The sequence below is a fragment of the Haliotis rufescens genome, unplaced genomic scaffold, assembly GCF_023055435.1.
Source record: "Haliotis rufescens isolate VD_foot unplaced genomic scaffold, xgHalRufe1.0.p SCAF_33, whole genome shotgun sequence".
Classification (NCBI taxonomy): Eukaryota; Metazoa; Mollusca; class Gastropoda; order Lepetellida; family Haliotidae; genus Haliotis; species Haliotis rufescens.
The window spans coordinates 1,177,703-1,203,047 of NW_025964035.1; the positions used below are offsets into that span (position 1 = coordinate 1,177,703).

At 41.5% G+C, this 25,345-nt stretch overlaps 2 protein-coding genes across 9 annotated transcripts in view; one reads left to right on the forward strand and one right to left on the reverse strand.

Moving 5' to 3' along the window:
* Window positions 1-4,189: 4,189 nt before the first annotated feature.
* On the reverse strand, window positions 4,190-18,951 carry LOC124151628 (methyltransferase-like protein 25B). Of its 6 annotated transcripts, none has more exons than XM_048380857.1 (11): window positions 18,916-18,951; window positions 18,196-18,315; window positions 17,768-17,839; window positions 16,798-17,019; window positions 15,266-15,371; window positions 13,030-13,635; window positions 11,203-11,329; window positions 8,945-9,036; window positions 7,558-7,647; window positions 5,535-5,629; window positions 4,190-4,351 (listed from the first exon to the last, which is right to left on the reverse strand). In XM_048380857.1, exons 1-11 carry the CDS (start codon window positions 18,949-18,951, stop codon window positions 4,196-4,198), a joined length of 1,722 nt encoding a protein of 573 aa, XP_048236814.1. In that variant the 3' UTR covers window positions 4,190-4,195. The 6 variants fall into 6 exon arrangements, 4 of the variants coding, with proteins under 4 accessions (XP_048236814.1, XP_048236815.1, XP_048236816.1 ...); XM_048380858.1 differs by lacking the exon at window positions 18,916-18,951 and adding an exon at window positions 18,489-18,713; XR_007217942.1 differs by having other exon boundaries at window positions 4,306-4,351; window positions 8,934-9,036.
* A 175-nt stretch (window positions 18,952-19,126) lies between these two features.
* Window positions 19,127-25,345, forward strand: part of LOC124151629 (dipeptidyl peptidase 9-like) — a 28,516-nt gene continuing 22,297 nt past the window's right edge. The window contains exons 1-2 of one of the 3 annotated variants that reach the window (XM_048380833.1): window positions 19,127-19,183; window positions 23,092-23,628. In XM_048380833.1, coding sequence (XP_048236790.1) covers window positions 23,149-23,628 — 480 coding nt within the window. In that variant the 5' untranslated portion in view covers window positions 19,127-19,183; window positions 23,092-23,148. Of the gene's footprint in view, window positions 19,220-23,091; window positions 23,629-25,345 lie in introns of all 3 variants that reach the window. The other 2 variants (XM_048380832.1, XM_048380830.1) reach the window with 2 other exon arrangements.

The window sequence follows — 25,345 nt, forward strand, 5'->3', positions numbered from 1 at the left end:
TTGGTTGATGTATGTCATCGTATCCATTTGCGTAGATAGATGCTCATGCTGTCAATCATTGGACTGCCTGGTCCAGACTCGATTATTTACAGACCGCCGTCATATGGCTGGAATATTGCTGTGTGCGGCCTTAAACAAACCTTACCGTGTAACTAAGTTATTTGTGCTTCCTATTTGGATTATGTCACTTTCGCTTTTGAACTAAAGAATACCTGCCGGACACATTTCAACTGAAAGTCCAATAACTTCACCTCAAGTGATTGCAAAGCTCATATTTAAGGATTTAAATATTTCACTCGGTGTTTTCGGGAAACATGAACCTTAGATCAAAAGAACCCATCACTCAAGTACAGTCAACAACATTGAAAAGTCTATGGCACAAGGTGAAAAAGGCTCAAAGTTCATTGTAATTCCCGTCATATGTATTTAAGTATCACACTACCTTTAAGAAGAAAGCGTTCACAATAATGTGCTTGCGAGAATAAATAAACAAATTGCCAAGGTTTTGTTTTATTTTACACCAGATCCTCCGTCGATGTGAAGGCTGTTAATGGGAGTATTTGCCATATTTTATTGACGCCTCGTCTTTGTGTCAAAAGGAGTGTCAATAAAATACGTTGAAACTGCCTTTATACTGACGGAGGAACAGGTCATGCAGTATTATTAGAAGCTTCACTACCGTAGCACTAGATTTGAAATTGATCAGTGTTACATGCCAAATCTGTAAGGCGTTTTCAAATAGCATCCGAGATATATGATGTTTTATGCTGCTTTTATTATAAATTAATGCCTTCAGACAGTTTTCAATTGTTCAATCCAATATGGCGGCCAAAGGACGTCACAACTAAGAACTATGTTCAGCGTCAATTGACGCCAATAAAGATATGAATTTCTAAAGCACACTTTTAAGTATACATCTTTAATGGCGGCAACCCATCTCTGCAAATTATGAAGTTACTGCCACTGCTCGATTCAGAGGAAACGATTGCAGAAGATTACTTCCCTACAAAAAAAGTCAAATAAGCTCTGAACATGTTGAAACCAATATGGCCGCCACATCACGTGATTTTCTACATATGACCCAGACCCTACATTCGCCCAGAAGTATGGCGGCCATCGAAGACATATCTCAACATGTTTTCTGACAATCTTGCAGGATGGTGCATGGACACAAAGTATGTAGAGTTCGGATAGGTATGATAGGAAAGTTCAATGGATCAGATTTGGGCAGACAAGTACTGAGAAAAATGGCAATATGCATGACCAAGACTTTCAATCTAACATGCCTGCCAAACGATGCCATTAAGCGACATCTCCAGTAGTCCCATTTTGGCAAACCTACACAAAACTAACTACACACAGCTAGTTTAGGCTTAGCTAAATGCCAGTCCTGGAGATCTACAGGATGGAGCATCTGTTTATGGTATAGTTGCTGGTAAAAGTGAATTATATTTTAATTATCTGCTCTTAGTTATTATTCCTAGAGCTTTAGGAATTTTGTGTTCTGGTCCAGATGCTGCTGATTTGCTTGGTGTGCTCTCTTGCAACGCAAAACTGCACAGGGTATGACCCAGTCTTAGGGTATGACCCAGTCTTAGAACATTCTGAAAAGGGGTCACATGTAGTTATATATGTAACAAATATTACTAAAGTTAACATTAAGATACCCATAGTTTTGAGTAGTTCCAAATAAGTCTTCAAAACGCAAAGTTTTTCAAAAAGAAGTTGACAAATAACCCTCAAAACGAAGTCCAAAGATACATGTTTAAATTTCATCGCAACCTGTTGTGCACTGATAGGACTCACCAAGTCATTTCTTAGAAATCAGCGCGACAAGTCATCTCTTGGAAATCGAATATGCCATTTCCATTGTGGGGGTGACAGGTTGTAGAAATAGTTTTAAAAAATGCTAAACGAATATGTTTCTCTTACAAACTTTATGAATTAACATTCTACTAATTATTTTACATGTGTAAGTCTTATAAGTTAGTTAGCAATTACCCCAAGGGAATAATAAAAAATCATAATAAATGCCTCTCCATCCCGAATTTGGATGTGGCAGAACTTGACCTACATCCCGGTTACCCACACCTCACAACTGTAAATGGTTGCCAATGTTGTTGTTTACATTCCTCTTGCCTCAGACAATAACACCAAGCAAGATCACAACGCCGATCTATGATGTGGTTCAACATTAACCTGTAGATTTACTGGGAATGAGCCTGCTAGTACAATGTGATTACCAATGAACTAGAGTATGACTGAACAGTCGCTTTTTAGGCTGCAAAGGAGCCGGCTGATTTGACAGAAGGGGTCTCATTTCACCTGTCAATTTCAAGATTTCACGGATTTAACGCGTGTGTGAAAGAAAATTAAAATGATACTAGGCGGTCCAGAAACAGTGGATCGTGTATGATTTTCTTAACTGTGCCTGTTCTGAAATGAATTTCATCATGTTTGATAAGTTGCTATGATCAAGTGTGCTGTGACTTCAATGGTTTCACCTTTCTTAGTGAGGAGTGTTTTCTGATCGACTTTCAAATCCCCTTCTGCCAAATCCTAACGGTGGTGGTTGATGGAGATGACAATGGACAGCGATCACGAAAAACTGTGTAAACATGTTTGTGCCGTTACAAGTGACAGTGATATTATATTTAGTGGATCGCAATCATGCGCTCCGCTTAGGACCGGAAGTGCTAGTTTAGAACGTTCGTCCGTGGCAACAGCGACATTGGTTCCTTGGGTTCCCACAGTGGTTTTCAGCATTGCATGCTATATCAGGTCGAATTTCAGCCATCCATGGTCTAAGTTTATTAATTATATCGTTAAGAACCTTTTAGATATGTTTTGGATGTAGCTTATGCTATATTTTGTGTTTATTCGGTATGTTAAAATTCTAGTGTACAATGTAGCATCAGAAACCACGTGTAAATCTTATGATGCGCACTTAAAATCTCCACGTAGTGTTTTTTAGATGTTTGCTGTTTTGGGATATGCTTAATGATTGCTCTGACGCTTCTTTCAGTATATATACTATGCTGGGATGACTCGGATTTCTATAAAGTTATAGTCTACCACACAGCGGTAAAAGTACCAACGTACATGTGTGTTTGCCTTATTGCAAAAGGAGTAATTCCTTTGTTTTGTTTTGTCGTAGCATTTTACCAAATACAACCATCTAACGTGCGCAGAAGTAATAAACTTTGAATCTGGGATCTCAATTTTGTCCAGTATTTTACAAGACTGTGCCTTAGTGTTGGATCGGTAAACTGATGACTGCTTGAATCTAAATTACGTTTGGGAAGACATTACAATGTTCCCATGAATAAAGTTCTTCTTCAAACATTTTTTAAATAATTATATATGTTACTTTCATTGTCGGTTGTTTCATTGAGGAAATAGCCTGTTCTGATTCTGGTCGGCATAGATAATGTCCCTAACAGTTTCATAAACATTTCATTTGTATGCAAAAGATATGCCTTCGTAAAGTCTTGTAATGTCATTATCGAAGCATTTAGGGTTACAGCCAGGAACATCATATCCGATATCAAACTACCGTATTTCCTCTAGGCCCCTATTAGGTGGTCTATTAATTTCACGAGAGCAGTTGACCTGGCTTGTATTATTAGAGACCTATCGTGTAATAGGAAAAATATTGAAGTTTTACAGTTTCTATTGGGTGATCGATCGGCAGCCATTTTTTATGAATCGATATGTAGGCCATCGAAGTAATAATGCACACGTTTGTTTTGTGTGAGGCATATATTTAAAAGGGGTCTCCGTAGCAAAAAGGAAACCTCTTTTAAACCAATCAGAATCAAGCATTCTTCAGTGTCATGGTAGAGTAGTGATAAATTAAATATTTACGCTGTGCTGTATCCATGTCCAAAGCATTATCCTGGAACTAAACAGTTGTTAGCCTACCAATAATTCAGTGTGCACTCAAATTACATCTTCAACCAAAGTTCCTTAATTGCTAGATGTGCACAGAGCTCATAAACCAAGGGCCCATTCGCTGCTGTGATGCTACACACATTGTTTCTATTTCAAACAAAGACTGGATTGAGGTAAAACAAATGATTCCTAGTGAGTTAGTTGGGTTTAATACTGATTTGAACAGTATTGCTGAAATTCCGAACTACAGGCGCTTAAGTGGGAGTCCATGTGAGGTTTAATGATGGAAACTCAATGATTTTTATTGTTTATTAGCTATGAGTGCAATGTTCCTGGGAGATACATTCTCCTGGAATATGGGCACGAGTTGAGCAGCGACGCCATGGTCCGTGAGGTATGTGTGTCTGTCTAGTTGAAGCAGCGTCTCCAGGACCGGCTGAACAAGCACCTGCAGACACTGACAGAACAGAACATAGTTAGTACAAGCACCTGCAGACACTGAGAGAACAGAACATAGTAAGTACAAGCACCTGCAGGCACTGACAAACAGAACATGGTAGTAGCACCTGCAGACACTGACAGAACAGAACATAGTCAGTGCAAGCAACAGCAGACACTGACAGAATTGACCATAGTTAGTACAAGCACCTGCAGACACTGAGAGAACAGAACATAGTTAGTACAAGCACCTGCAGACACTGAGAGAACAGAACATAGTTAGTACAAGCACTTGCAGGCACTGACAAACAGAACATGGTAGTAGCACCTGCAGACACTGACAGAACAGAACATAGTCAGTGCAAGCACCTGCAGACACTGACAGAATTGACCATAGTTAGTACAAGCACCTGCAGGCACTGACAAACAGAACATGGTAGTAGAACCTGCAGACATTGACAGAAAAGAACATAGTCAGTACAAGCACCTGTAGACACTTACAGAACATAGTAGCAGCACCTGCAGACACTGAGATGCCATAGTCTCACAGAACACAATAAGGAGTCCGGACAAGTGGTGTCTGGCAAACCACAAACCATCTTCCCGAGGCAAGAGAGTTAACTGACTTTAAAAGTCCAGTTTCCACCCTTGCCGAACTAGGCTGGTATTTCTGGGCTCGATCGTAGCGCCACCAGTGGCTATTACGAGTAATGTCCTTTCTATGCCTCTCCTATTGACCAATCAGATTCAACCTCTTGTATCACTAGCATTTGCTTCAAACAAAACGGTGGCGCCCAGTCAAGACGATCTGATCGATAATCAAGATCTATATTGTGATCAAACGAGTCTTACATCGCGAAGTGCATAAAATCACGTGAGCACCTTGATTAAAAACATGAAAAGATTTAGAAAATATCTGTTGACACCGAGTTAGCAGTGCAAATGCTTGCAAATCCTGCAGTCGACCGAACTATGCATGACACTTTACGAACCGAATTTCGATTTCGGTGCGCGATTTTGTAACTCCATAATACCAGCCTAGTTCGTTAAGGGTGGAAACTGGACTTTTATAGTCAGTTAACTCACTTGCCTCGGGAAGATGACCACAAACTGGAGTAGCACGGAGCTGTTACATCTGCAGCCACCTAGAGGGGCTGGTTAAACTGTTTATCTGGTTTCAACTTTAATCAACAGCTACTCACAGTCATGACCTCCACATAGCAGAAGTGTTGAACGTGTCTCGTGTGCAGCTCTTGAAGGTGACGCAAATATTCAGCCCTGACCTCATTGCTGACATCTGAAAAGCAAGAGCAGTCACAGACACATGGTGAGTGAGTGAGTGAGTTAGGTTTTTAATGCCGCTTTGAACAGTATTCCAGTTACATCACGGAGTGTCAGCTAAATATGGGTGGAAAGCCCCAAGTGATGCAGGTCTCAGACATTTACCACTTCGGTGAAACCCATGAGCATGGGTATGGTGCTGACAAACCTAGAAACATAATCGGTTTTCAGTTTATATAATGCTCATGACAACCCTAAGTTTCTTTGTTTTTAGCTGAACGCCGCACTCAGCAATATTCCAGCTGTATGGCGGCGGTCTGTAAGTAATTGAGTCTGGACCACATGACAACATGAGCATCAATCCACGCAATTGGGATCAATGACATACATCAACCAAGTCAGCGAGCCTAACCACCCAATCCCATTGGTCGCCTTTTACGACAAGCATAGTCACCTTTTTCGGCAAGTATGGGTAGCTGAAGACCGATTCTACCCCGGATCTTCACAGGCAGACAACCCTAAGATTCCCTTTAAGCCACAAATGGCTAATGGTCCTACAAATGTGAGTGGAGGTTGTACACCGCGGTAAGTACTAATCTAGACACATGTAGAGTGCATACCCATGGAAAAAGTCATACCATCAAACTGAGGAACAAATTCACCAACTACAATCTATCTCATGTAAAAGTTCCTTTGGGCAGCACACCTTTTCTGTCTTGTGCTTGGAACAGTTAGTTGTTTCTAAATGCATATCAAAGAATGCTACTGGTAATGATGAACTGGGAGGCCTACCAAGGCCTGTAACGATGGCCAGGGAGGACTACGAAGGCCTGTAATATTGAACTGGGAGACTTACAAAAACTTGTATTGATGAACTGGGAGACTTACGAAGACCTGTGACGATGAACTGGGGGACTTACGAAGGCCTGTAATATTGAACTGGGAGACTTACAAAAACTTGTAATGATGAACTGCGAGACTTACGAAGACCTGTGACGATGAACTGGGGGACTTACGAAGGCCTGTAATATTGAACTGGGAGACTTACAAAAACTTGTAATGATGAACTGGGAGACTTACGAAGACCTGTGACGATGAACTGGGGGACCTGCCTAGACCTGTGACGATGGACTGGGAGACCTACCTAGACCTGTGACGATGGACTGGGAGACCTGCCTAGACCTGTGACGATGGACTGGGAGACCTACCTACACCTGTGACGATGAACTGGGGGACCTGCCTACACCTGTGACGATGAACTGGGAGACCTACCTAGACCTGTGACGATGGACTGGGAGACCTACCTAGACCTGTGACGATGGACTGGGGGACCTACCTAGACCTGTGACGATGGACTGGGAGACCTACCTAGACCTGTGACGATGGACTGGGAGACCTACATGGACCTGTGACGATGGACTGGGAGACCTGCCTAGACCTGTGACGATGGACTGGGAGACCTACCTAGACCTGTGACGATGGACTGGGAGACCTACCTAGACCTGTGACGATGGACTGGGAGACCTACCTAGACCTGTGACGATGGACTGGGAGACCTACCTAGACCTGTGACGATGGACTGGGAGACCTACCTAGACCTGTGACGATGGACTGGGAGACCTACATGGACCTGTGACGATGGACTGGGAGACCTACCTAGACCTGTGACGATGGCCTGGGAGACCTGCCTAGACCTGTGACGATGGACTGGGAGACCTACCTAGACCTGTGACGATGGACTGGGAGACCTACCTAGACCTGTAACAATGGACTGGGAGACCTACCTAGACCTGTGACGATGGACTGGGAGACCTACCTAGACCTGTGACGATGGACTGGGAGACCTACCTAGACCTGTGACGATGGACTGGGAGACCTACCTAGACCTGTGATGATGGACTGGGAGACCTACCTAGACCTGTGACGATGGCCTGGGAGACCTACCTAGACCTGTGACGATGGATGTGGAGAAAGCATCAAAGCTGGAGAAGTCTGCCTTCCTGATGACTTTTCTGTCCAGTTGGCCGACCTCAGCTGACACAAGAGTTAGTGAGTGAGTGAGTTAGGATTAACTGTACAAGGAACAATTGGACACTGGCTTGTGTAGGTAAATGTTAGATCACGTGTGACACATAATAATATTGATCTGTGTTCATTGATCCATATGTCACAATCTGGCATGCTGCAGTCCAATGACTTGTTGATAACTTCATCAATAATTGATTACAGTCATCAAATACCCTAGAAGTTCAATCACTCAAAAATATTTATGAACGCTTGCATGCAGTTTCAAATGCAACAATAAAGCATTGGGTGAAGGAATTTCAGCATGGGAGCAGTGTTTGAAATCATTATTAAACCCCAAAAGACAGTTGGGCAGGTGACCCATAAATGTTGCCTGCCAATCTTCAAAGTTGCCTGCCCACATTTACACATTATAAATATTGAAAAATCTTTAAAAAATAAGACAAATCACATCTTGATTCAGTTGAAATAATGCAAACAATTACTCCAGAATCTACAAGGAGTGATAATAAAACCAAATACATAAGTAGTCTTAAAATTATCGGCAAGACAGTCAGGCAGGTGGAGGAAAACTTCATGCAGCCCAACAGAAATGTTGTCAGCCACGGGCAGGTGGGCAGGCAATTATTTTGGACACTAATTGGAGAGAGAGTTTGGAAGATGATCAACCACCAGTACCAGAAAAGAAAACATTGACGCCATCCACAGCCTGGTTATATTCTCCTATGGGTGTACGGAAACAATCCTTGATGAACATCTACACACCCACACCCGGGGTACGATGACCTGTCATCAACCAAGATACCAAGGCTGATCACCAGATGCATTTAGCTGCCTCTTACGACCAGCATAGGCTGCTAAATCAGCATCCTCACAGAGGCAAAAGTTTTAGATACCCCTTCGTATTTGATTCATATCACCTTGTGTCAGCTTCACGTGGGAGGAAATCTGAATGATGCATGTCTTAGACCTTACCACTTTGATGAAACCCACAGGCACAGGTTGGTGCTGACAAACCTGGAATCAAGGCGGATCTGGGATTCAAACCCATAAACCCATGATTGATGCTCTACACTAGGGATGAAAGCCCAAAGTGATGCAAGTGTTAGAGGTGTAGACATTTATATTTAACCTGGGTAGCCATTTTGCCTCTGATCAACACAGTGGGTAAAGAAAACAGTATTAACAATTAATTGTTTACACAATATGAGATATGAGTGTTCAAACTGATTGGCTTTACCCAAATTACAAGTAATCCCTCGTCTTCAGGCTACAATAGGTGATTAAATATTTACCATCCACTCACCTTCCATAAAGAATGCCTCTAGTATCCCTCTATAAGCAACATGTCTAACATGGGTGTCGTGGTCTGTCTCCGTCTGAGCCTTCCATCGAGACCTGGCGACAATACCATACAGTCAACAACATCAGAGAGTCAACAATATCAGACATTCAACAATATCAGAGAGGTAACAACATCAGACAGTCAACAATATCAGACAATCAACAACATCAGAGAGGTAACAATATCAGACAGTCAACAACATCAGAGAGGTAACAATATCAGACAGTCAACAATATCAGACAGTCAACAACATCAGACAGTCAACAATATCAGACAGTCAACAACATCAGAGAGGTAACAATATCAGACAGTAAACAATATCTGACAGTCTACAATATCAGACAGTCAACAACATCAGACAGTCAACAATATCAAACAGTCAACAATATCAGACAGTCAACAATATCAGACAGTCAACAATATCAGACAGTCAACAACATCAGACAGTCAACAATATCAGAGAGGTAACAACATCAGTCAACAATATCAGAGAGGTAACCACATCAGACAGTCAACAATATCAGACAGCCAACAATATCAGACAGTCAACATTATCACAGTTAACAATATCAGAGAGGTAACAATACTATACATAAATTCTACTGTTCACTAATAACAACGTCCATTCGTTATTCTCAGTGGGTCTCAAGTCTCAAGTCTCAAGTTTCCTGGGATGCTAGTCTCAAGGAGGCCACATACCTAGTTTCCTGGGCTGCTAGTCTCAAAGAGGCCACATACCTAGTTTCCTGGGCTGCTAGTCTCAAGGAGGCCACATACCTAGTTTCCTGGGCTGCTTGTCTCAAGGAGACCACATACCTAGTTTCCTGGGCTGCTAGTCTCAAGGAGACCACATACCTAGTTTCCTGGGCTGCTGGTCTCAAGGAGACCACATACCTAGTTTCCTGGGCTGCTGGTCTCAAGGAGGCCACATACCTAGTTTCCTGGGCTGCTAGTCTCAAGGAGACCACATACCTAGTTTCCTGGGCTGCTAGTCTCAAGGAGACCACATACCTACTTTCCTGGGCTGCTAGTCTCAAGGAGACCACATACCTAGTTTCCTGGGCTGCTGGTCTCAAGGAGGCCACATACCTAGTTTCCTGGGCTGCTAGTCTCAAGGAGGCCACATACCTAGTTTCCTGGCTGCTAGTCTCAAGGAGACCACATACCTAGTTTCCTGGGCTGCTAGTCTCAATGAGGTGACATACCTAGTTTCCTGGGCTGCTAGTCTCAAGGAGACCACATACCTAGTTTCCTTGGCTGCTAGTCTCAAGGAGACCACATACCTAGTTTCCTGGGCTGCTAGTCTCAAGGAGACCACATACCTAGTTTCCTGGGCTGCTAGTCTCAATGAGGTGACATACCTAGTTTCCTGGGCTGCTAGTCTCAAGGAGACCACATACCTAGTTTCCTGGGCTGCTAGTCTCAATGAGACCACATACCTAGTTTCCTGGGCTGCTAGTCTCAATGAGGTGACATACCTAGTTTCCTGGGCTGCCAGTCTCAAGGAGACCACATACCTAGTTTCCTGGGCTGCTGGTCTCAAGGAGGCCACATACCTAGTTTCTTGGGGTGCTAGTCTCAAGGAGACCACATACCTAGTTTCCCAGGCTGCTTGTCTCAATGAGGCCACATACCTAGTTTCTTGGGCTGCTAGTCTCAAGGAGACAACATACATAGTTTCTTGGGCTGCTAGTCTCAATGAGGTGACATACCTAGTTTCTTGGGCTGCTAGTCTCAAGGAGACCACATACCTAGTTTCCTGGGCTGCTGGTCTCAAGGAGACCACATACCTAGTTTCCTGGGCTGCTAGTCTCAAGGAGACCACATACCTAGTTTCCTGGGCTGCTAGTCTCAAGGAGGCCACATGGCTAGTTTCCTGGGCTGCTAGTCTCAAGGAGACCACATACCTAGTTTCTTGGGCTGCTGGTCTCAAGGAGGCCACATACCTAGTTTCCTGGGCTGCTAGTCTCAATGAGGTGACATACCTAGTTTCCTGGGCTGCTAGTCTCAAGGAGGCCACATACCTAGTTTCCTGGGTTGCTAGTCTCAAGGAGATCACATACCTAGTTTCCCCGGATGCTGGTCTGAAGGAGGCCACATACCTAGTTTCCTGGGCTGCTAGTCTCAAGTAGGCCACATACCTAGTTTCCTGGGCTGCTAGTCTCATGGAGACCACATACCTAGTTTCCTGGGCTGCTAGTCTCAAGGAGACCACATACCTAGTTTCCTGGGCTGCTAGTCTCAAGCTGACAGGGTGAAGGCTCCAGCCAGGGTGTTGGCGTTTCATGTCAGCGTAGGCTTCCCGACAATTCTCACTCAGAGGAAAGCTGTTGAACTGGCTGGTATCTGAGGAGAAATACAAGCTATTGAAGGAACAGTCATATCATCATGATCATAGTAAATCATGAAGTTCATCAGCCTTGTGTCTAAGTGTGGGGACGTTTTTCTGTTGGTTGCTAGGATTCGTTAATTTCTAATTTGTTATTTTCTAGGAAAATAGTGCGTGAGTGAGTATGGTTTTATGCCACTTTGGCATTGTGTATTCATAGCTTTCGGCCATGGGAGCCGTGCCAATTTACACTTGTCAGAGAGGTACTCAAAGTACGTGATCTAGACTACCAGTTGTCGGACTTTCATTTTTGTGGAAGCCTCGGTGGCTGAGTGTTTTAGATCGCTGACTTTGTGTGCTGGCGATTAGGTGCCTCACTCTGGCAAGTGTGGGTTCGAATCCCGGACGGGACTCAACCCCAAAAAAGTACGAGAATCTGTACTTTACTAAGAAAGTGTTATCCCAAATATAACATCGGTTACATTTGACCACTTTCTAAATGGCATTGTGTATTCACATATACATTGTATTAGTATAGATATTTTTTTTACAAAAATCCTCATATGGGGTAATTAAGTAAATTAATAATTGACTTAAACTTTCTTTTTGCATTTATGGAGTTATAAACATAAGAACCGGTGTGCATACAGGTTTTATATTTATAACTACATAATGCAAAAACATATTGACGTCGATTCTTATAAAGAAATATACCAACAATGATAACTTCACAGACTGCTTATTCAATCATTAGCACACAAAAAACTGTAGACAATATGAAATCAGCAACATTCAGCGCAAAAATGCAACACAAGCCCCGCCCACTCTTTTATGAGCCAATCAGGAGTCAGTAGTCTGTTAGCGGGGGTGGACTAAATATTTTGGGTTTATGGAAACATCAACGTAAAAGAAAGGGCATGATTAGCTAATCAAATCCAATGCTGATTTTAGCAATATTTCTGCAATATCACAGCAAGGGAACACCAGAAATGGGCTTCACACATTGTACCCATGTGGGAAATCGAACCCGGGTCCTCAGTGTGCGAGAGAATGCTTTAACCACTGGGCTATCCCACCTCCCTGTGTTTGTGTTAACTTTACAAGCCATTTATTAATTGGTTAGTTATTAATGAGGGACTGACAGACAGGCAGTTGGACAGTCAACAAACAACATGCGACAATATGAGCTCACTTGAGTTCAGTCAGGTGAGTTAAATATATAGGATGGATATCTAATCATTTAAATGTATTATTACCCTTAAAGTTAGAAATAATCAAGTTCATAATAAATGTATGTGCACTTGCGCAAATATCACTTCTCCTGCACCAGTATATGGTTTCAGTCACCCGAACAACATTCAAATCTTACTGTGACGAATGACCATGATGACGTCACACTAGAAATTATGTCTGTAGTGTATATGCAAACAAAGGTTTGTAATTATATGCATATGTATGGGTCAGAGGTCAGGGTCTCGTTTGGGGGATTGACCATGTGCGAGCCAGTATCAATGGCGGCGCCCTGTATTCATTACATTGACGACAAATAAAAGTCTTCGTTTCACTCCTTCAAGGATCATATCATTTATCAACAGAGCAAGGATCATTCAAGAACATTATAACGTCCTTCGACAAATTGTGGTTTTCCAGGAAAGGGGAGCTCCAAAGGATTAGTATGACACACATGCTCGTATAATAATCTCTATTTGTGACCTACCTTCATCAAAGGACATCTTGTGGTAACAGCAGCTCACAAGACACAGTGCCCGGACACTGGACATGTGCAGGAAGTACCAAAGCATTGTGGGAGTTAGGTCCCCGCAGCAGTGAAGGCCGATCATACACACACGTCTCTCTTCAGATGAAAGTGCAGCAACAGGCACATGACTCGTCTCTGCTTCACCTCCAGGATATTCTTGCCGGATGTCATTTTTAGGCAGGTTCGGTGATGTTTGAGTTGATTCATTTCCACCAGGACACATTCCAGAGGCATTAACAACAGTCCTGGCTGTGTTATCAGACACATCATTGCATAAACAGATATTCCTTCCACGATATATCCTTTGACATACTTCCATCCCAGAATATTTATTGTCCAAATTTGGGTTCTCATCTTGAGGACTAACACCAGCCTGGCATCGTGTGTCCCTTTCAGATTTCAGTTTTGAATCAACTTGACATGGATTCTGAACTGCTGTCTGTGAGTGAACACATGGCTTTAGACTTCTCAGAGCCTTGGATACTTTGTCATGAAACACGTTGAGATGTTCCCCTGTCTGCTGTAGGTTGAAGGTGACATTGTGAATGCAGCCATCTTGGAGATCTGAAATAATTATTCAGTAGGAGCTAAACAATAGGGATTGACATTTATAACTTTCTGGGGGTTGAAGCCATCCTCAATATCTCCAATATCTCGCATTTTGGTAAACCGACACCAGGCCCTGGATCCAATCACAAGGTTTTAGCGATCTTAAATTACCTGCCCCTTATTTTCATGTACATTTTACCGACCCATTCGTCACCACTCACCCCTTTCCGTAACCTGCAAGAAGACTCGTCCCCCTATCGATGAATGTTGTGTGCCAAAATACGACAAACCAATCAGAATGTGCATAAGATTTCAAGTTCTTCGTCAAAGAATCCCTCCGAAATAATTTTGGATTTTACATATGTCTTGCATCTAAAAATATACCCAAGACACAGTTAAATGTGTTCAATCATACTGTATAGTTCCGCACGTCCCGATGTGCTTTAAATTGCATCTGAAATATATATAATATATGAGGAAAGATATGTGAGCCATTACGTAACGAGTTGACAATTGTTTTAGGTATGCCCATTTGCGTTAAGACGGTACCCGGTCGCAAAAATGGCCATGAGAGGGGCACGAGTTGCTATTCGGTTTGTCCCGGAATAACACAAGTTTGCTACGAATGTTAACCGACCAATCAAACGTCAAGATAAGGAAAAAGAAAATGAGTAAGGGAGGTAACCCGTATTGCCTAGAAACCAAAGCCACCGCCAGATTTAATGGACATGAAGACATCCTATACATCAAAAAGATGAATTTCTCTCAAACTCTATCATAATCAGTGGGAGTGGCCATCATGCTGCTGATATCGCCCACCCAACATGGAGGCTGGTTTTTAACTGGCAATTCTGATTGGTATGTTAGATTTAGTAGCATAGCCAAACAAATTGTGAGTGAGATTGTGAGTGAGTGAGTGAGTTGGGTTTTACGCCGCTTTTAACAGTATTCCAGTTATATCACGGGGTGTCAGCTTAAATGTGGGAGGAAAGCCCGAAGTGATGCAGGTCTCAGACGTTTACCACTTCGGTGAAACCCACGAGCACGGGTATGGTGCTGACAAACCTAGAAACATAATCGGGGCAAACCGGGATTCGAACCCACAATCATAGGTTTCTGGCGTGCCCAAGGGACGCAACTCTGCACAGCGAATCGCAGCGCCTTAGACGACTGGGCCACCCGTGCCCCCAATTTGAGATTGTGAGAACCATGGGAATGAATCCAGGGGTTAGTGTGGGTTTTCTGAAATGCAACCCCTGAAGATATAGAGGATGAGGTGGAGGTGGCTGTGATTTGTGTGAGAGACAAATATTCTTTCGATCACAGCTTCAAGACATACCATTTTTTTCTCATGAAATATATATAGAGTTAAAGGGCGTCAGCAACTGGCAATTAATGACATAACCATTTTTCACAACAACGATAAATTCACCTTTTGACAACAAAATATTCCAGCTGTAAAATGACCAGGCAATCCAGTGATTGACATCATTAGCATCAATCTATGTGAATGAGATACAATGATATGCATCAACCAAGTCAGCAAGCCTGACCACCCATTAATCGCCTCTTACTACAAACATGGGTTGCTGAAGACCTCTTCTTCCCTAGGGACATCCTGGTTGATGCCACGTAGACATGATACCTTGTTTAGCACCTCTCTTCTCAGCCCGCTCCACATGTCCGTCACAACCCTCCACTCCAACCACCGAGTACCCATAGCACTTGTGTAGCACCTGGCCCAGGTAACCCTGCATGGTCAGTTCAAAATAATAACAATAATAATAATAATAATAATAATAATAATAATAGCTTAGACAATGCTGCCAAGTGTTATTTTCAAGGCTTTTTTAATTCAGTTATCAGTCTTAGTCTGTCAAGTATATTTTTTAAATCCGGCACACCATATATTAGTCGTAAGACCTGAGGAGCCGTATCACAAATTTTCCAATAAGATGTAATTTCGCAACCAACAGATAATATACACTAAGCCATACAGTAAACTGGGTTTATAACGAACACGCTTATAATAAACAGTCTTAGTCTGACAAGTATATTTTTTAAATCCGGGACACATATATTTGTGGTAAGACCTGAGGAGACGTATCACAAATTTTCCAATAAGATGTATTTTCACAACCAGCAGATAATATAAACTAAGCCATACATGTATACAGTAAACTGGTTTTATAACAAACACACGTATAATGAACTCACAGATGTAACAACTGTTTTGGGGTCCCGTCCATTTGCTGTTTATATGATGCATATATGCATATAACTAAATATGGTTAGAACAAACTAAAATTGGTGGTTCCTTTGAGTTTGTTATGACCGTAGCTTACTGTATGTCATATGGGATTTTTCATGGCTTTTCAAGGTTGACATTAATAATCAAGGCATTTTAAGAAGGAGCTTAAAATTCAAGGCCTTTTAAAGCCTGCACGAACCTGGCCTTCACATAACACAGACCATCTTAGCGAGGCAAGTGAGTTAACTGACTATAAAAGTCCAGTTTCCACCCTAGGCTGGTATTATGGAGTTACATTTTGGCTGGACTAACGAGTCTATGCATAGTCAAATCAAAATCACGCACCGAAATCGAAATCTGGTTCATGAACTGTCATGCAGATTTCGGTCAATTGCAGAATTTGCAAAGCATGTGCACCGCCTACTCGTTGTCAGCAGATATTTTCCAAATCTTTTAATGTTTTTTATCAAGGTGCTCATGTGATTTGATGCATTTCGCGATGTAAGACTCATTTTATCACAATATAGATCTTGATTATTGATCAGATCGTCCTGACTGGGCGCCACCATTTTGTGTGAAGCAAACGCAAGTGATACAAGAGGTGGAATTTGATTGGTCCATAGGAGAGGCTTAGACAGGACAAACCTGGTAGTAGCCACTGGTGGCGCTACGATCAACCCAGTTGTTCCAGCCTAGTTCGGCAAGGGTAGAAACTAGACTTTTAAAGTCAGTTTACTCTCTTGCCTCGGGAAGATGAACACAACACAGACACAAAAAACACAACACAGACACAACAGAACACAACACAGACACAACATAAGTGAGACAATGGTACCCCGTCTTATGGGTGCAGAGTTTGGCTATTTCTTTTTCCACCATAAAATATGGATAAACATATTTTCTAAAGACTACAATAGATGTCTTACCAATCCTGATCCTATATCTACAATGACATCACAGCCAGCTTTGGATGCAGTTTCCATGACAACAGCAGACATATTAGTAACTTCATGAAGTTTTTTGGGCGACATTCCACGTTTCAGATTTGGGTCTACAGCCTTCTTGCCCAAGATGTTGACTTGATCCCTGATCAGAGACAGTTTGTGTGACATCTGCAGGAACCTCTTCAGTGAAGGAGGGAAGTGAGCCTGTAGGACAGGAAGAGTGAGTGAGTGAGTGAGATGGAGCTGTTTAGAACAGTATTCAAGTTATGTCATGGTGAGTGAGTGTTTGTTTGTTGTTTAACGCCGAACTCAGCAATATTCCAGCTATATGACGGCGGTCTGTAAATAATTGAGTCTGGACCAGACAATCCAGTGATTGATGTCATGAACATCGATCCACGCAATTGGGATACAATGACATGCATCAACCAAGTCAGCGAGCCTGACCACCAGATCCCCTTAGTCGTCTCATACGACAAGCATAGTCGCCTTTTACGGCAAGCATGGGTTGCTGAAGACCTATTCTACCCCGGAATCTTCAGTGGGTGGGTGGGTGAGTGGTTGAGTGGGTGAGTGGGTGAGTGGGTGGGTGAGTGGGTGAGTGAGTGAGTGAGTGAGTGAGTGAGTGAGTGAGTGAGTGAGTGAGTGAGTGAGTGAGTGAGTGAGTGAGTGAGTGAGTGAGTGAGTGAGTGAGTGAGTGAGTGAGTGAGTGAGTGGGCTGACATCCTTCTGGGAACATGCATATGAGGCTTCAGTGCAGTGGACTCAGTGATCTTTTTGGAAAAATTCCAGAAATCAGAGAAAGAGGCCACAACATACGATTACTTAACTTTCTGTCAGTTGAGCTAAACTTGGGTATATCCAAAACAAGTTATTTTATGTGTGGAGTTTCCAACAACATCAGCACAGACAATCAACGACCATGTAAGATGTAAACAGAGAGTTTATTTACCCTTTCCTGATGGAATTCAAAAGGCAGGTGGTTCAACTCCTCCGCAGTCAAGGCCAGCAGAACATCACGCCACTGTCAACATTCAACACAATGTCAGAACATCATGCCACTGTTAACATTCAACACAATGTCAGACTATCACGCCACTGTCAACATTCAACACAATATCAGAACATCACGCCGTTGTCAAAATTCAACACAATATCAGAATATCATGCCACTGTCAACATTCAACACAATGTCAGCACATCACGCCACTGTCAACATTCAACACAATGTCAGAACATTATACCACTGTCAACATTCAACACAATGTCAGAACATCATGCCACTGTCAACAGAATAGTCTAGACTCATTTTTTACAGACCTCAGTCATATAGCTGGAATATTGCGAGGTGCGGCATTAAACAACAAACAAACATTTTACCTCTTGAGGCATATGTCGCCACACTTCGTCTACAAAAAAACGTGTCGTCACAAAGTTGTGTATCCAGGCAAACTCATACAGAAATCTTAGCAGGTCCTGGAACATTGGTTGTTCTCTAGTCTGGAAAGAAAGAATGAGTGAGTGAGTTAACATTTAATGTCACATCAGCATTTTTTCAGCCATATAGCGACAGAAAGAAAAAAGAAAGAATAAAGCCAAAGCATTGCAGTTCACTTCTTTCATTCAAAGTGAGTTGAAAAGTTTACGAAGTGAAATGTTCAGCTGTCAAGTACAGTAAATTCCTCATAGCTTGTTGTTCATCCTCCAATTGATTGAGTTTGTTGTTTGGTCGATATATAATTCCTCTAACTAATTCCCAATTCTACAGTGCATAGTTGGGGCACATCATCATGTTGATTAATGAAATCGGTCCAGTGAATGCAATCATAAACGAAATTGAAAACATAACATTAATATTCTCAACACTCATGTTTCGATTAAGTGCTCAAGACACTTGTATAATCACAGTTATCTCCCCTCCTCTGAAAAAGCTCCCTATCTGTTAATCAGCTGTTAACATCGATTTCCTTATCTTAATCACCATACGCCTTTGTGTTTTAATACTGTACTCGTTTGAAGCCTAATACATTATTCTGTTCGTCCAAATTCGAAATAACGTTGATTCAATGAAGTTATCAGGGCTTTTTTTCCAATGTTTACCTTTTCAAGCAAATCATGATACGTGGGCGCCGCCATCTTGTTATTTACCCTATGTTTCATTGAATATCTCTGGAAAATATTAACCTTTCCCCACATGTACAATACATGAAATCAGTAAACTAATTTACATTTGTATTCAACAGATAATCTAAACATTTTAAGAATATCTTGGCACATTTCACCACCGGAAGTATATCACAAACTGGGGTAAGTTGACCTCTGACAAAGGGCACTAGTGATGTCGTTGCTCGATTGCGTTGAATATAACGTACGGAATGTCACGTAATACGCATTTATAACACTCGTAAGGATATGTACAACAGTTTCAATGCCTAATTAGAACAAACACATTATGATTATGTTGTCATATATATTCAGATGACTGCAAAAGCATCACATGATATAGTAATCACACTTGTGACACAAAATCCTATCTTTCGAAGAGTTTGAGGGATTGTAAACATATCGGTGACTTCTTACAAATTAATTTCTATGATCCACTGTATCCGTTTATGGGATACGGTTATTGGCGAGTGTTGGCAATATGTTTTATCAAGTACTTTATCTACAAAGTATACTTTTTATCGTCATAGTAAATAATAACATGTTGACAGGTTGATCGAATGGCTTCACACCACATTAATGGCAGATTATTTGGCAAACTAGAAATCATACTTAAATCAATTCATTCAGGTTTATTATAATGACATGAAATTTATAGATTATTATTGTATACATGTTTGTTTGCAATATGTGGATACCTTTACCTCCCATTCATTCATCTGTAGAAATGATCTACTAGACTACAGAGCTGAAAGCTATGAGAAAAGTGGGAGTCCCCCAAGAACATCTCGCTGCTGAATTCTGCTATTCTCAGATTAGTGAACTTATGTTAATTTAGGGCCCAAATAACCCTGTAAGGATCAGCAGTAGGGATGTTATCGTTTATCGCGATAATGTATCGATAATTGTTTTATTTTGGATACTGTATCAGTACAATTTTTTTAATATCAATATTAAATTAATAATTCACTGACTCAGAAACTTTACATTTAAGATTACCATGTTTTTGATGGACAATGCGAAGGCAGAAATTCAATTTTAAACATTTGTTGGACCAGGAAACATTTCATCTTTAAACATACAGAACTACTAATTTTGTTATTAGTCATATTGATACTTGATTTTCCTACCAGTGACGCCCCTAATAAGCAGGGAGATTAGGACCCCTGTATCAAATGAACAGCGGATTAGTTGGTTGCGAGGTGCAGTCACAAGCTTTATCCACTTGTCCTCTAGAGTCTATTCAAATTTGTTAAGTTAAATCAGCTTGGATGAGTATGTTCACAAGATCATATGGTTCAAGTAAGGTCAACTGAAAATGATGTTTTGGCTAATAGACTCAAACAAATGTTTGCACAAACTGAATATAAATGTTTGATAGTACAATACTTTTGTTCCTCTAATCAATCTTTTAATCTTGCAATCACAGGTTTATCCCCACAATTTCAGACAGGCCACCATCTTCTCTTTCGTATGTTATATAAAACATCCTCTAACCCCAGCAACGAACCCGTGAAGATCCGGGGTAGAATAGGTCTTCAGCAACCATGCTTGCCATAAATGGCGACTATGCTTGTCGTGAGAGGCTACTAATGGGATCAGGTGGTCAGGCTCACTGACTTGGTTGATGCATGTCATTGTATCCCAATTGCATGGATCGATGCTCATGATGTCAATCACTGGATTGTCTGGTCCAGACTCAATTATTTACAGACCGCCATCATATAGCTGGAATATTGCTTGGGCACGCCAGAAATTTATGATTATGGGTTCGAATCCCAGTTCGCCACGATAATGTTTCTAGGTTTGTCAGCACCATACCCAGTGCTCGTGGGTTTCACAGAAGTGGTAAACGTCTGACACCTTCATCACTTCGGGCTTTCCTCCCACATTAAGCTGACACGCCGCGATGTAACTGTAATACTTTTGAACGCGGTGTTAAACCCAAGTCACTCACTCACCCAATACTAGGTGATACGATAGGATTCGTATTTCAATACAGCACTTTTGTTTCATAACTTGATATTTTTTCTTTTAACAGGTGAATCACAAATTTAATAATTTGTTTTTAAATTTCAGTGATCGAGGTTGGATGTTGTAGAGCCAAAATATATAGGCTAGAGAACACTGTGAGTTAGTGTTCAACTCCAACACTGGTTGAGTCTTGTATATTTTCTTAAGGACCAGTAAAATTAAGTAAATTGTGCTCTACTTTTCACTGACCCACTGACAAATTTTGGTCAGTGTCAAAAACTTTGATTGTAATATGTTATTTATAGCCAACCAGGAAATATATATACTAGAGAATCTGTAAGCTGATTGTTGAACAGTTTCGTTTAGCATTGTGTCGGGATACACTACTGCATTGCTGTATCATTAGATCACTACTTAACACCCTTCCGTCCTGCCCAAGATTGTGGAGGCACCTGGTAAACGATCAAATCTGGACCAGAAAAATCAGTGACAAATGAGATATGTCGAATTATGCATAGATTCACAGATTTCAGCTAACTGCCTAGCCAACATATTGTTACCATACTTTTGAATCTATAACTAGTCCAAATGACAGACTTAATAAACTTATCTGACTGGACAAAATTAAAGTATATTCAGAAAAGTGCCGCAGACTAACCATGGTAACATACCCCCGAAACTTTTATAAATCTACAGCCCCTGAAGACACCTTGAGAGTCTGTAACTGTAACATAAGCTATGTGTCCGAAATCTGTGTCAAGTAAAATCTCTTTTGGTCTGTTAAGATCTGTTCATACGGGTACAAATATTAGTGCTAAAATATAATGAAAATAATGCTAAGATACATGATTAGGAGACACAAAAGTCTTTTTCACAGACCGCCTAAAACATCAGGCAAACTTGTGCTCAAGCCATCCCAGGCTGTTATCGCATACAGCATTTGCCATATTAATCACCTCCCACCCAACTTCTAGACAAGACCAGCTTAGCTTTAATATGTATGAGTGCCCCTAAAACCAAAATTAACATGACCGTCCTTATTTTCTTGTGTATATTATCACAGATTTTTTACACAAAACAAGCATAATAGCCTAGTAAAGGTTTTATAGACATTTGAACTGAGGTTTTCCCAACCACTGATCTCCGAGAACATTATTACCTTATTTGGATGACCATAACCCCAGGGTTCTGTATTGGAACCTCTGTTGTTTGTGATTTATATTTCTCAGTTAGGCAAAGTTACAGACACTTTTGACACTAGTCGTCATGGTTATGCTGATGATAACCAGCTCATGAAAGTCTTCACACCTGGTGACTTATCTCTTTAGATGTGTCTATGACCCTGTGTGAGGCGCTATGAGCGACTACGTAGACGGAAATGGCGCTGAAGAGATGGACTTTATTATTATTATAATGATGTTTGTTTCTCTGATATTTTGATGCTTTTGTCTGTCAGGGGTCGATTTAATTGCTGGCCCGTTGGCCCGAGGCCAGTTAGAGCTACGAAGGGCTTGCTGAAACGTAAACTAGATGGCCCACCTGGCTTGTCAATGCATCGCCCCTTGTCCGTGTACCATATTTTCCTGAGTAATGTGTAATTGATGTATTTTTTTGCTGCACAGAATACTTGAAAAATTCTTTTCTGGGTGTATTTTTTTTTATTGGAACTACTTGTAAATCCGTTTTTTTCAATGAGAAAATATTTTTGGGGGAGTAGGTCATGTGAATAGGGGGTCGGGACCATGTTAATCATTTGGTAGTCGGCAGATAAGATTGGAGAAGGGCCAGGAGCTTTTAAATGGTTTGGTTTGGTTTGTTTGTTGTTTAACGCCGCACTCATCAATATTCCAGCTATTTGCCGGCGGCCTGTAAATAATCGAGTCTGGACCAGACAATCCAGTGGTTGATATCATGAGCATCGATCCACACAATTGGGATCGATGACATGTATCAACCAAGTCAGCGAGCCTGACCACCCGAACCGGTTAGTCGACTTTTACGACAAGCATAGTCACCTTTTATGGCAAGCATGGGTTGCTGAAGACCTATTCTATCCCGGAATCTTCACGGGTCGGGCTACATAAAACCTTGTTAAATCTACCTGTCAGTGTTCTTTACATCTCATGTCTTTTCTTGCAGATTTTAAAGCAATACTATGACCGTGGCTTAGTGGGAGAAGAGTATCAGTAAAGTACAATGGCCTCTGAAGTTGGAGTTGATCCTTACGACCATGTGTCCGGATCTCCGCCACAAACCAACACGACTGGGAAAAAGTCCTGGGACGAACTAAGGAAGTGCGTGCGGGATACACGCAAACTTTTGACTGCTCTAGTTAGCAGTGTGCCGACATCTTTCACATTCAGGAATATCTCTACAGACAATGGAACTGTGACGAGACTGTACTTTTTAGGAGTGCCAATCAAGGGTCGGGAAAACACATTGCTCTATGTAGACCTACCATCTGATTTTCAGGATTATGTGTTACCATGGCAATCATTACTAGACTCTTTCCAGCCGTCGTCAGGGCAACTGTCCCGAGAAGAACAGTTGATGAGGGAGAGGAAGAGGCTTGGGATATATGGAATTACGTCGTACGATGTTGTGGAGAATGAGGGGAAGTTTGTGTTTCCTGCGTGTAGCAGTCTGTTTACGTGTGTGGACAACACCATGGATTGCGTGAGTAAACATGTCACATTATTAACTTCCTCAGCGTTCCCGTTAACCGGTAATTACCAGTTTTTTACCGGTAAAATTAGTGGACCAGTAATTCATGTGACCATGGTGACTGCCAGTCCCTGTGGACCGGCAAATAAAGTACCTTATAAATCTTTGTTGTTGAACAAAACATCGGTGATATTCATATAAGTACATTTTTCGAACAAAGTCAGCTTGTCTGTTACCATAATTTTCAGCGACTTTGTCTCGAAATATTAAAAAAAGAGAGAAATTTGTGTGAATGATACTTATATCTAACTAAGTTACTTCAGAGATGACATCTTTGCACTGAACATGCAAATTGAAAGAATTTAAACCAAATAAATTTCATACCTCTTTTTATTTGTTGAAAGTTCGGACTGGCAAAAATTAGAGGGGACTGGTAAATTTTAGAGTTGCCAGTCCACAAGGACTAGCAGTTTCAAAAGCCAGGGGAACACTGTTCCTACAGAGCTCCAGATAAGCTTTTGGTGTTGTGGGTATTTTACCCATGCATTTATAAATCATTGGGTTTCGGTAATTCTATCTGAGTATTCTGTTACCCACTAGTTTTTACACATGAGGATATTTAAGTTAAATATTTAAAAATACTATTCATCTAGGCCCTGCAAACTGGTTTCGTGTGGGTTCGAGAGCTTTACAGGACTCAAAAATACCACGATACTTCCACAAGAAAGTGTGATGGCAAATGATCATGATGTAACTGTCAACGTGGAGTTTGGCAAGTTTGACGGAATGCCCGTTTATAATTTCAAAATAAGTTGCTGATTTGCTTATCGAATACGCAGGGTTACTTCACAATATTTTGATGATACGCACAAGTTTTATTTTTGTAGCGTATCTGTAATGTTTGTTGCGTATTTGATACGCTTGGATTTTATTTTACTGCATATTTCTGTATTTCTGTATTTCTGATGCGTATTTTATGCAAGTACGCAGCTTATCTGGAGCTTTGTTCGTAAACCCTGCACAATACCCCGGTTGGAATACGGGTTCGAGTGTATCCCCCTTCATCCCATTGCTAGTTGTAAGAGGCGGCTGAACTGGGGACCATAGTGACTCAGACATGTCAGAGTTGGAATGGCTCCCTAACATATGCAGTTTGTTAGAGCCACTTAATCATGTTCCGGGGGCACGGGTCGCCCAGTCGTCTAAGGCGCCACGATTCGCTGTGCAGAGTTGCGTCTCCTGGGCACACCAGAAACCTAAGATTGTGGGATCGAATCCAGGTTCGCCCCGATTATGTTTCTAGGTTTGTCAGCACCATACCCGTGCTCGTGGGTTTCACCGAATTGGTAAACGTCTTAGACCTGCATCACTTCGGGCTTTCCTCCCACATTAAGTTGACACGCCGCAATATAACTGGAATACTGTTAAAAGCGGCGTTAAACCCAACTCACTCACTCACTCACTAATCATGTTCCGGGGGGACTTGGTTGATGGCATCGATCATTGCTCACACTGTCAATCACTGGATTGTCTGGTCTAGTTTTTGATTATATGCATGTCGCCTTTTTAAGAGGCCACTCTGACTTAGTGGTGAGACAATACACCCACGATGCATTGGGGTGGATCACGATATTTTACTTCTCGATACAAGTATCGATCACAGTTGCACACAAAGTAATAAATATCAATTCATATGTTAAATGTTTACTTTAATGCTGTTACACTAAAC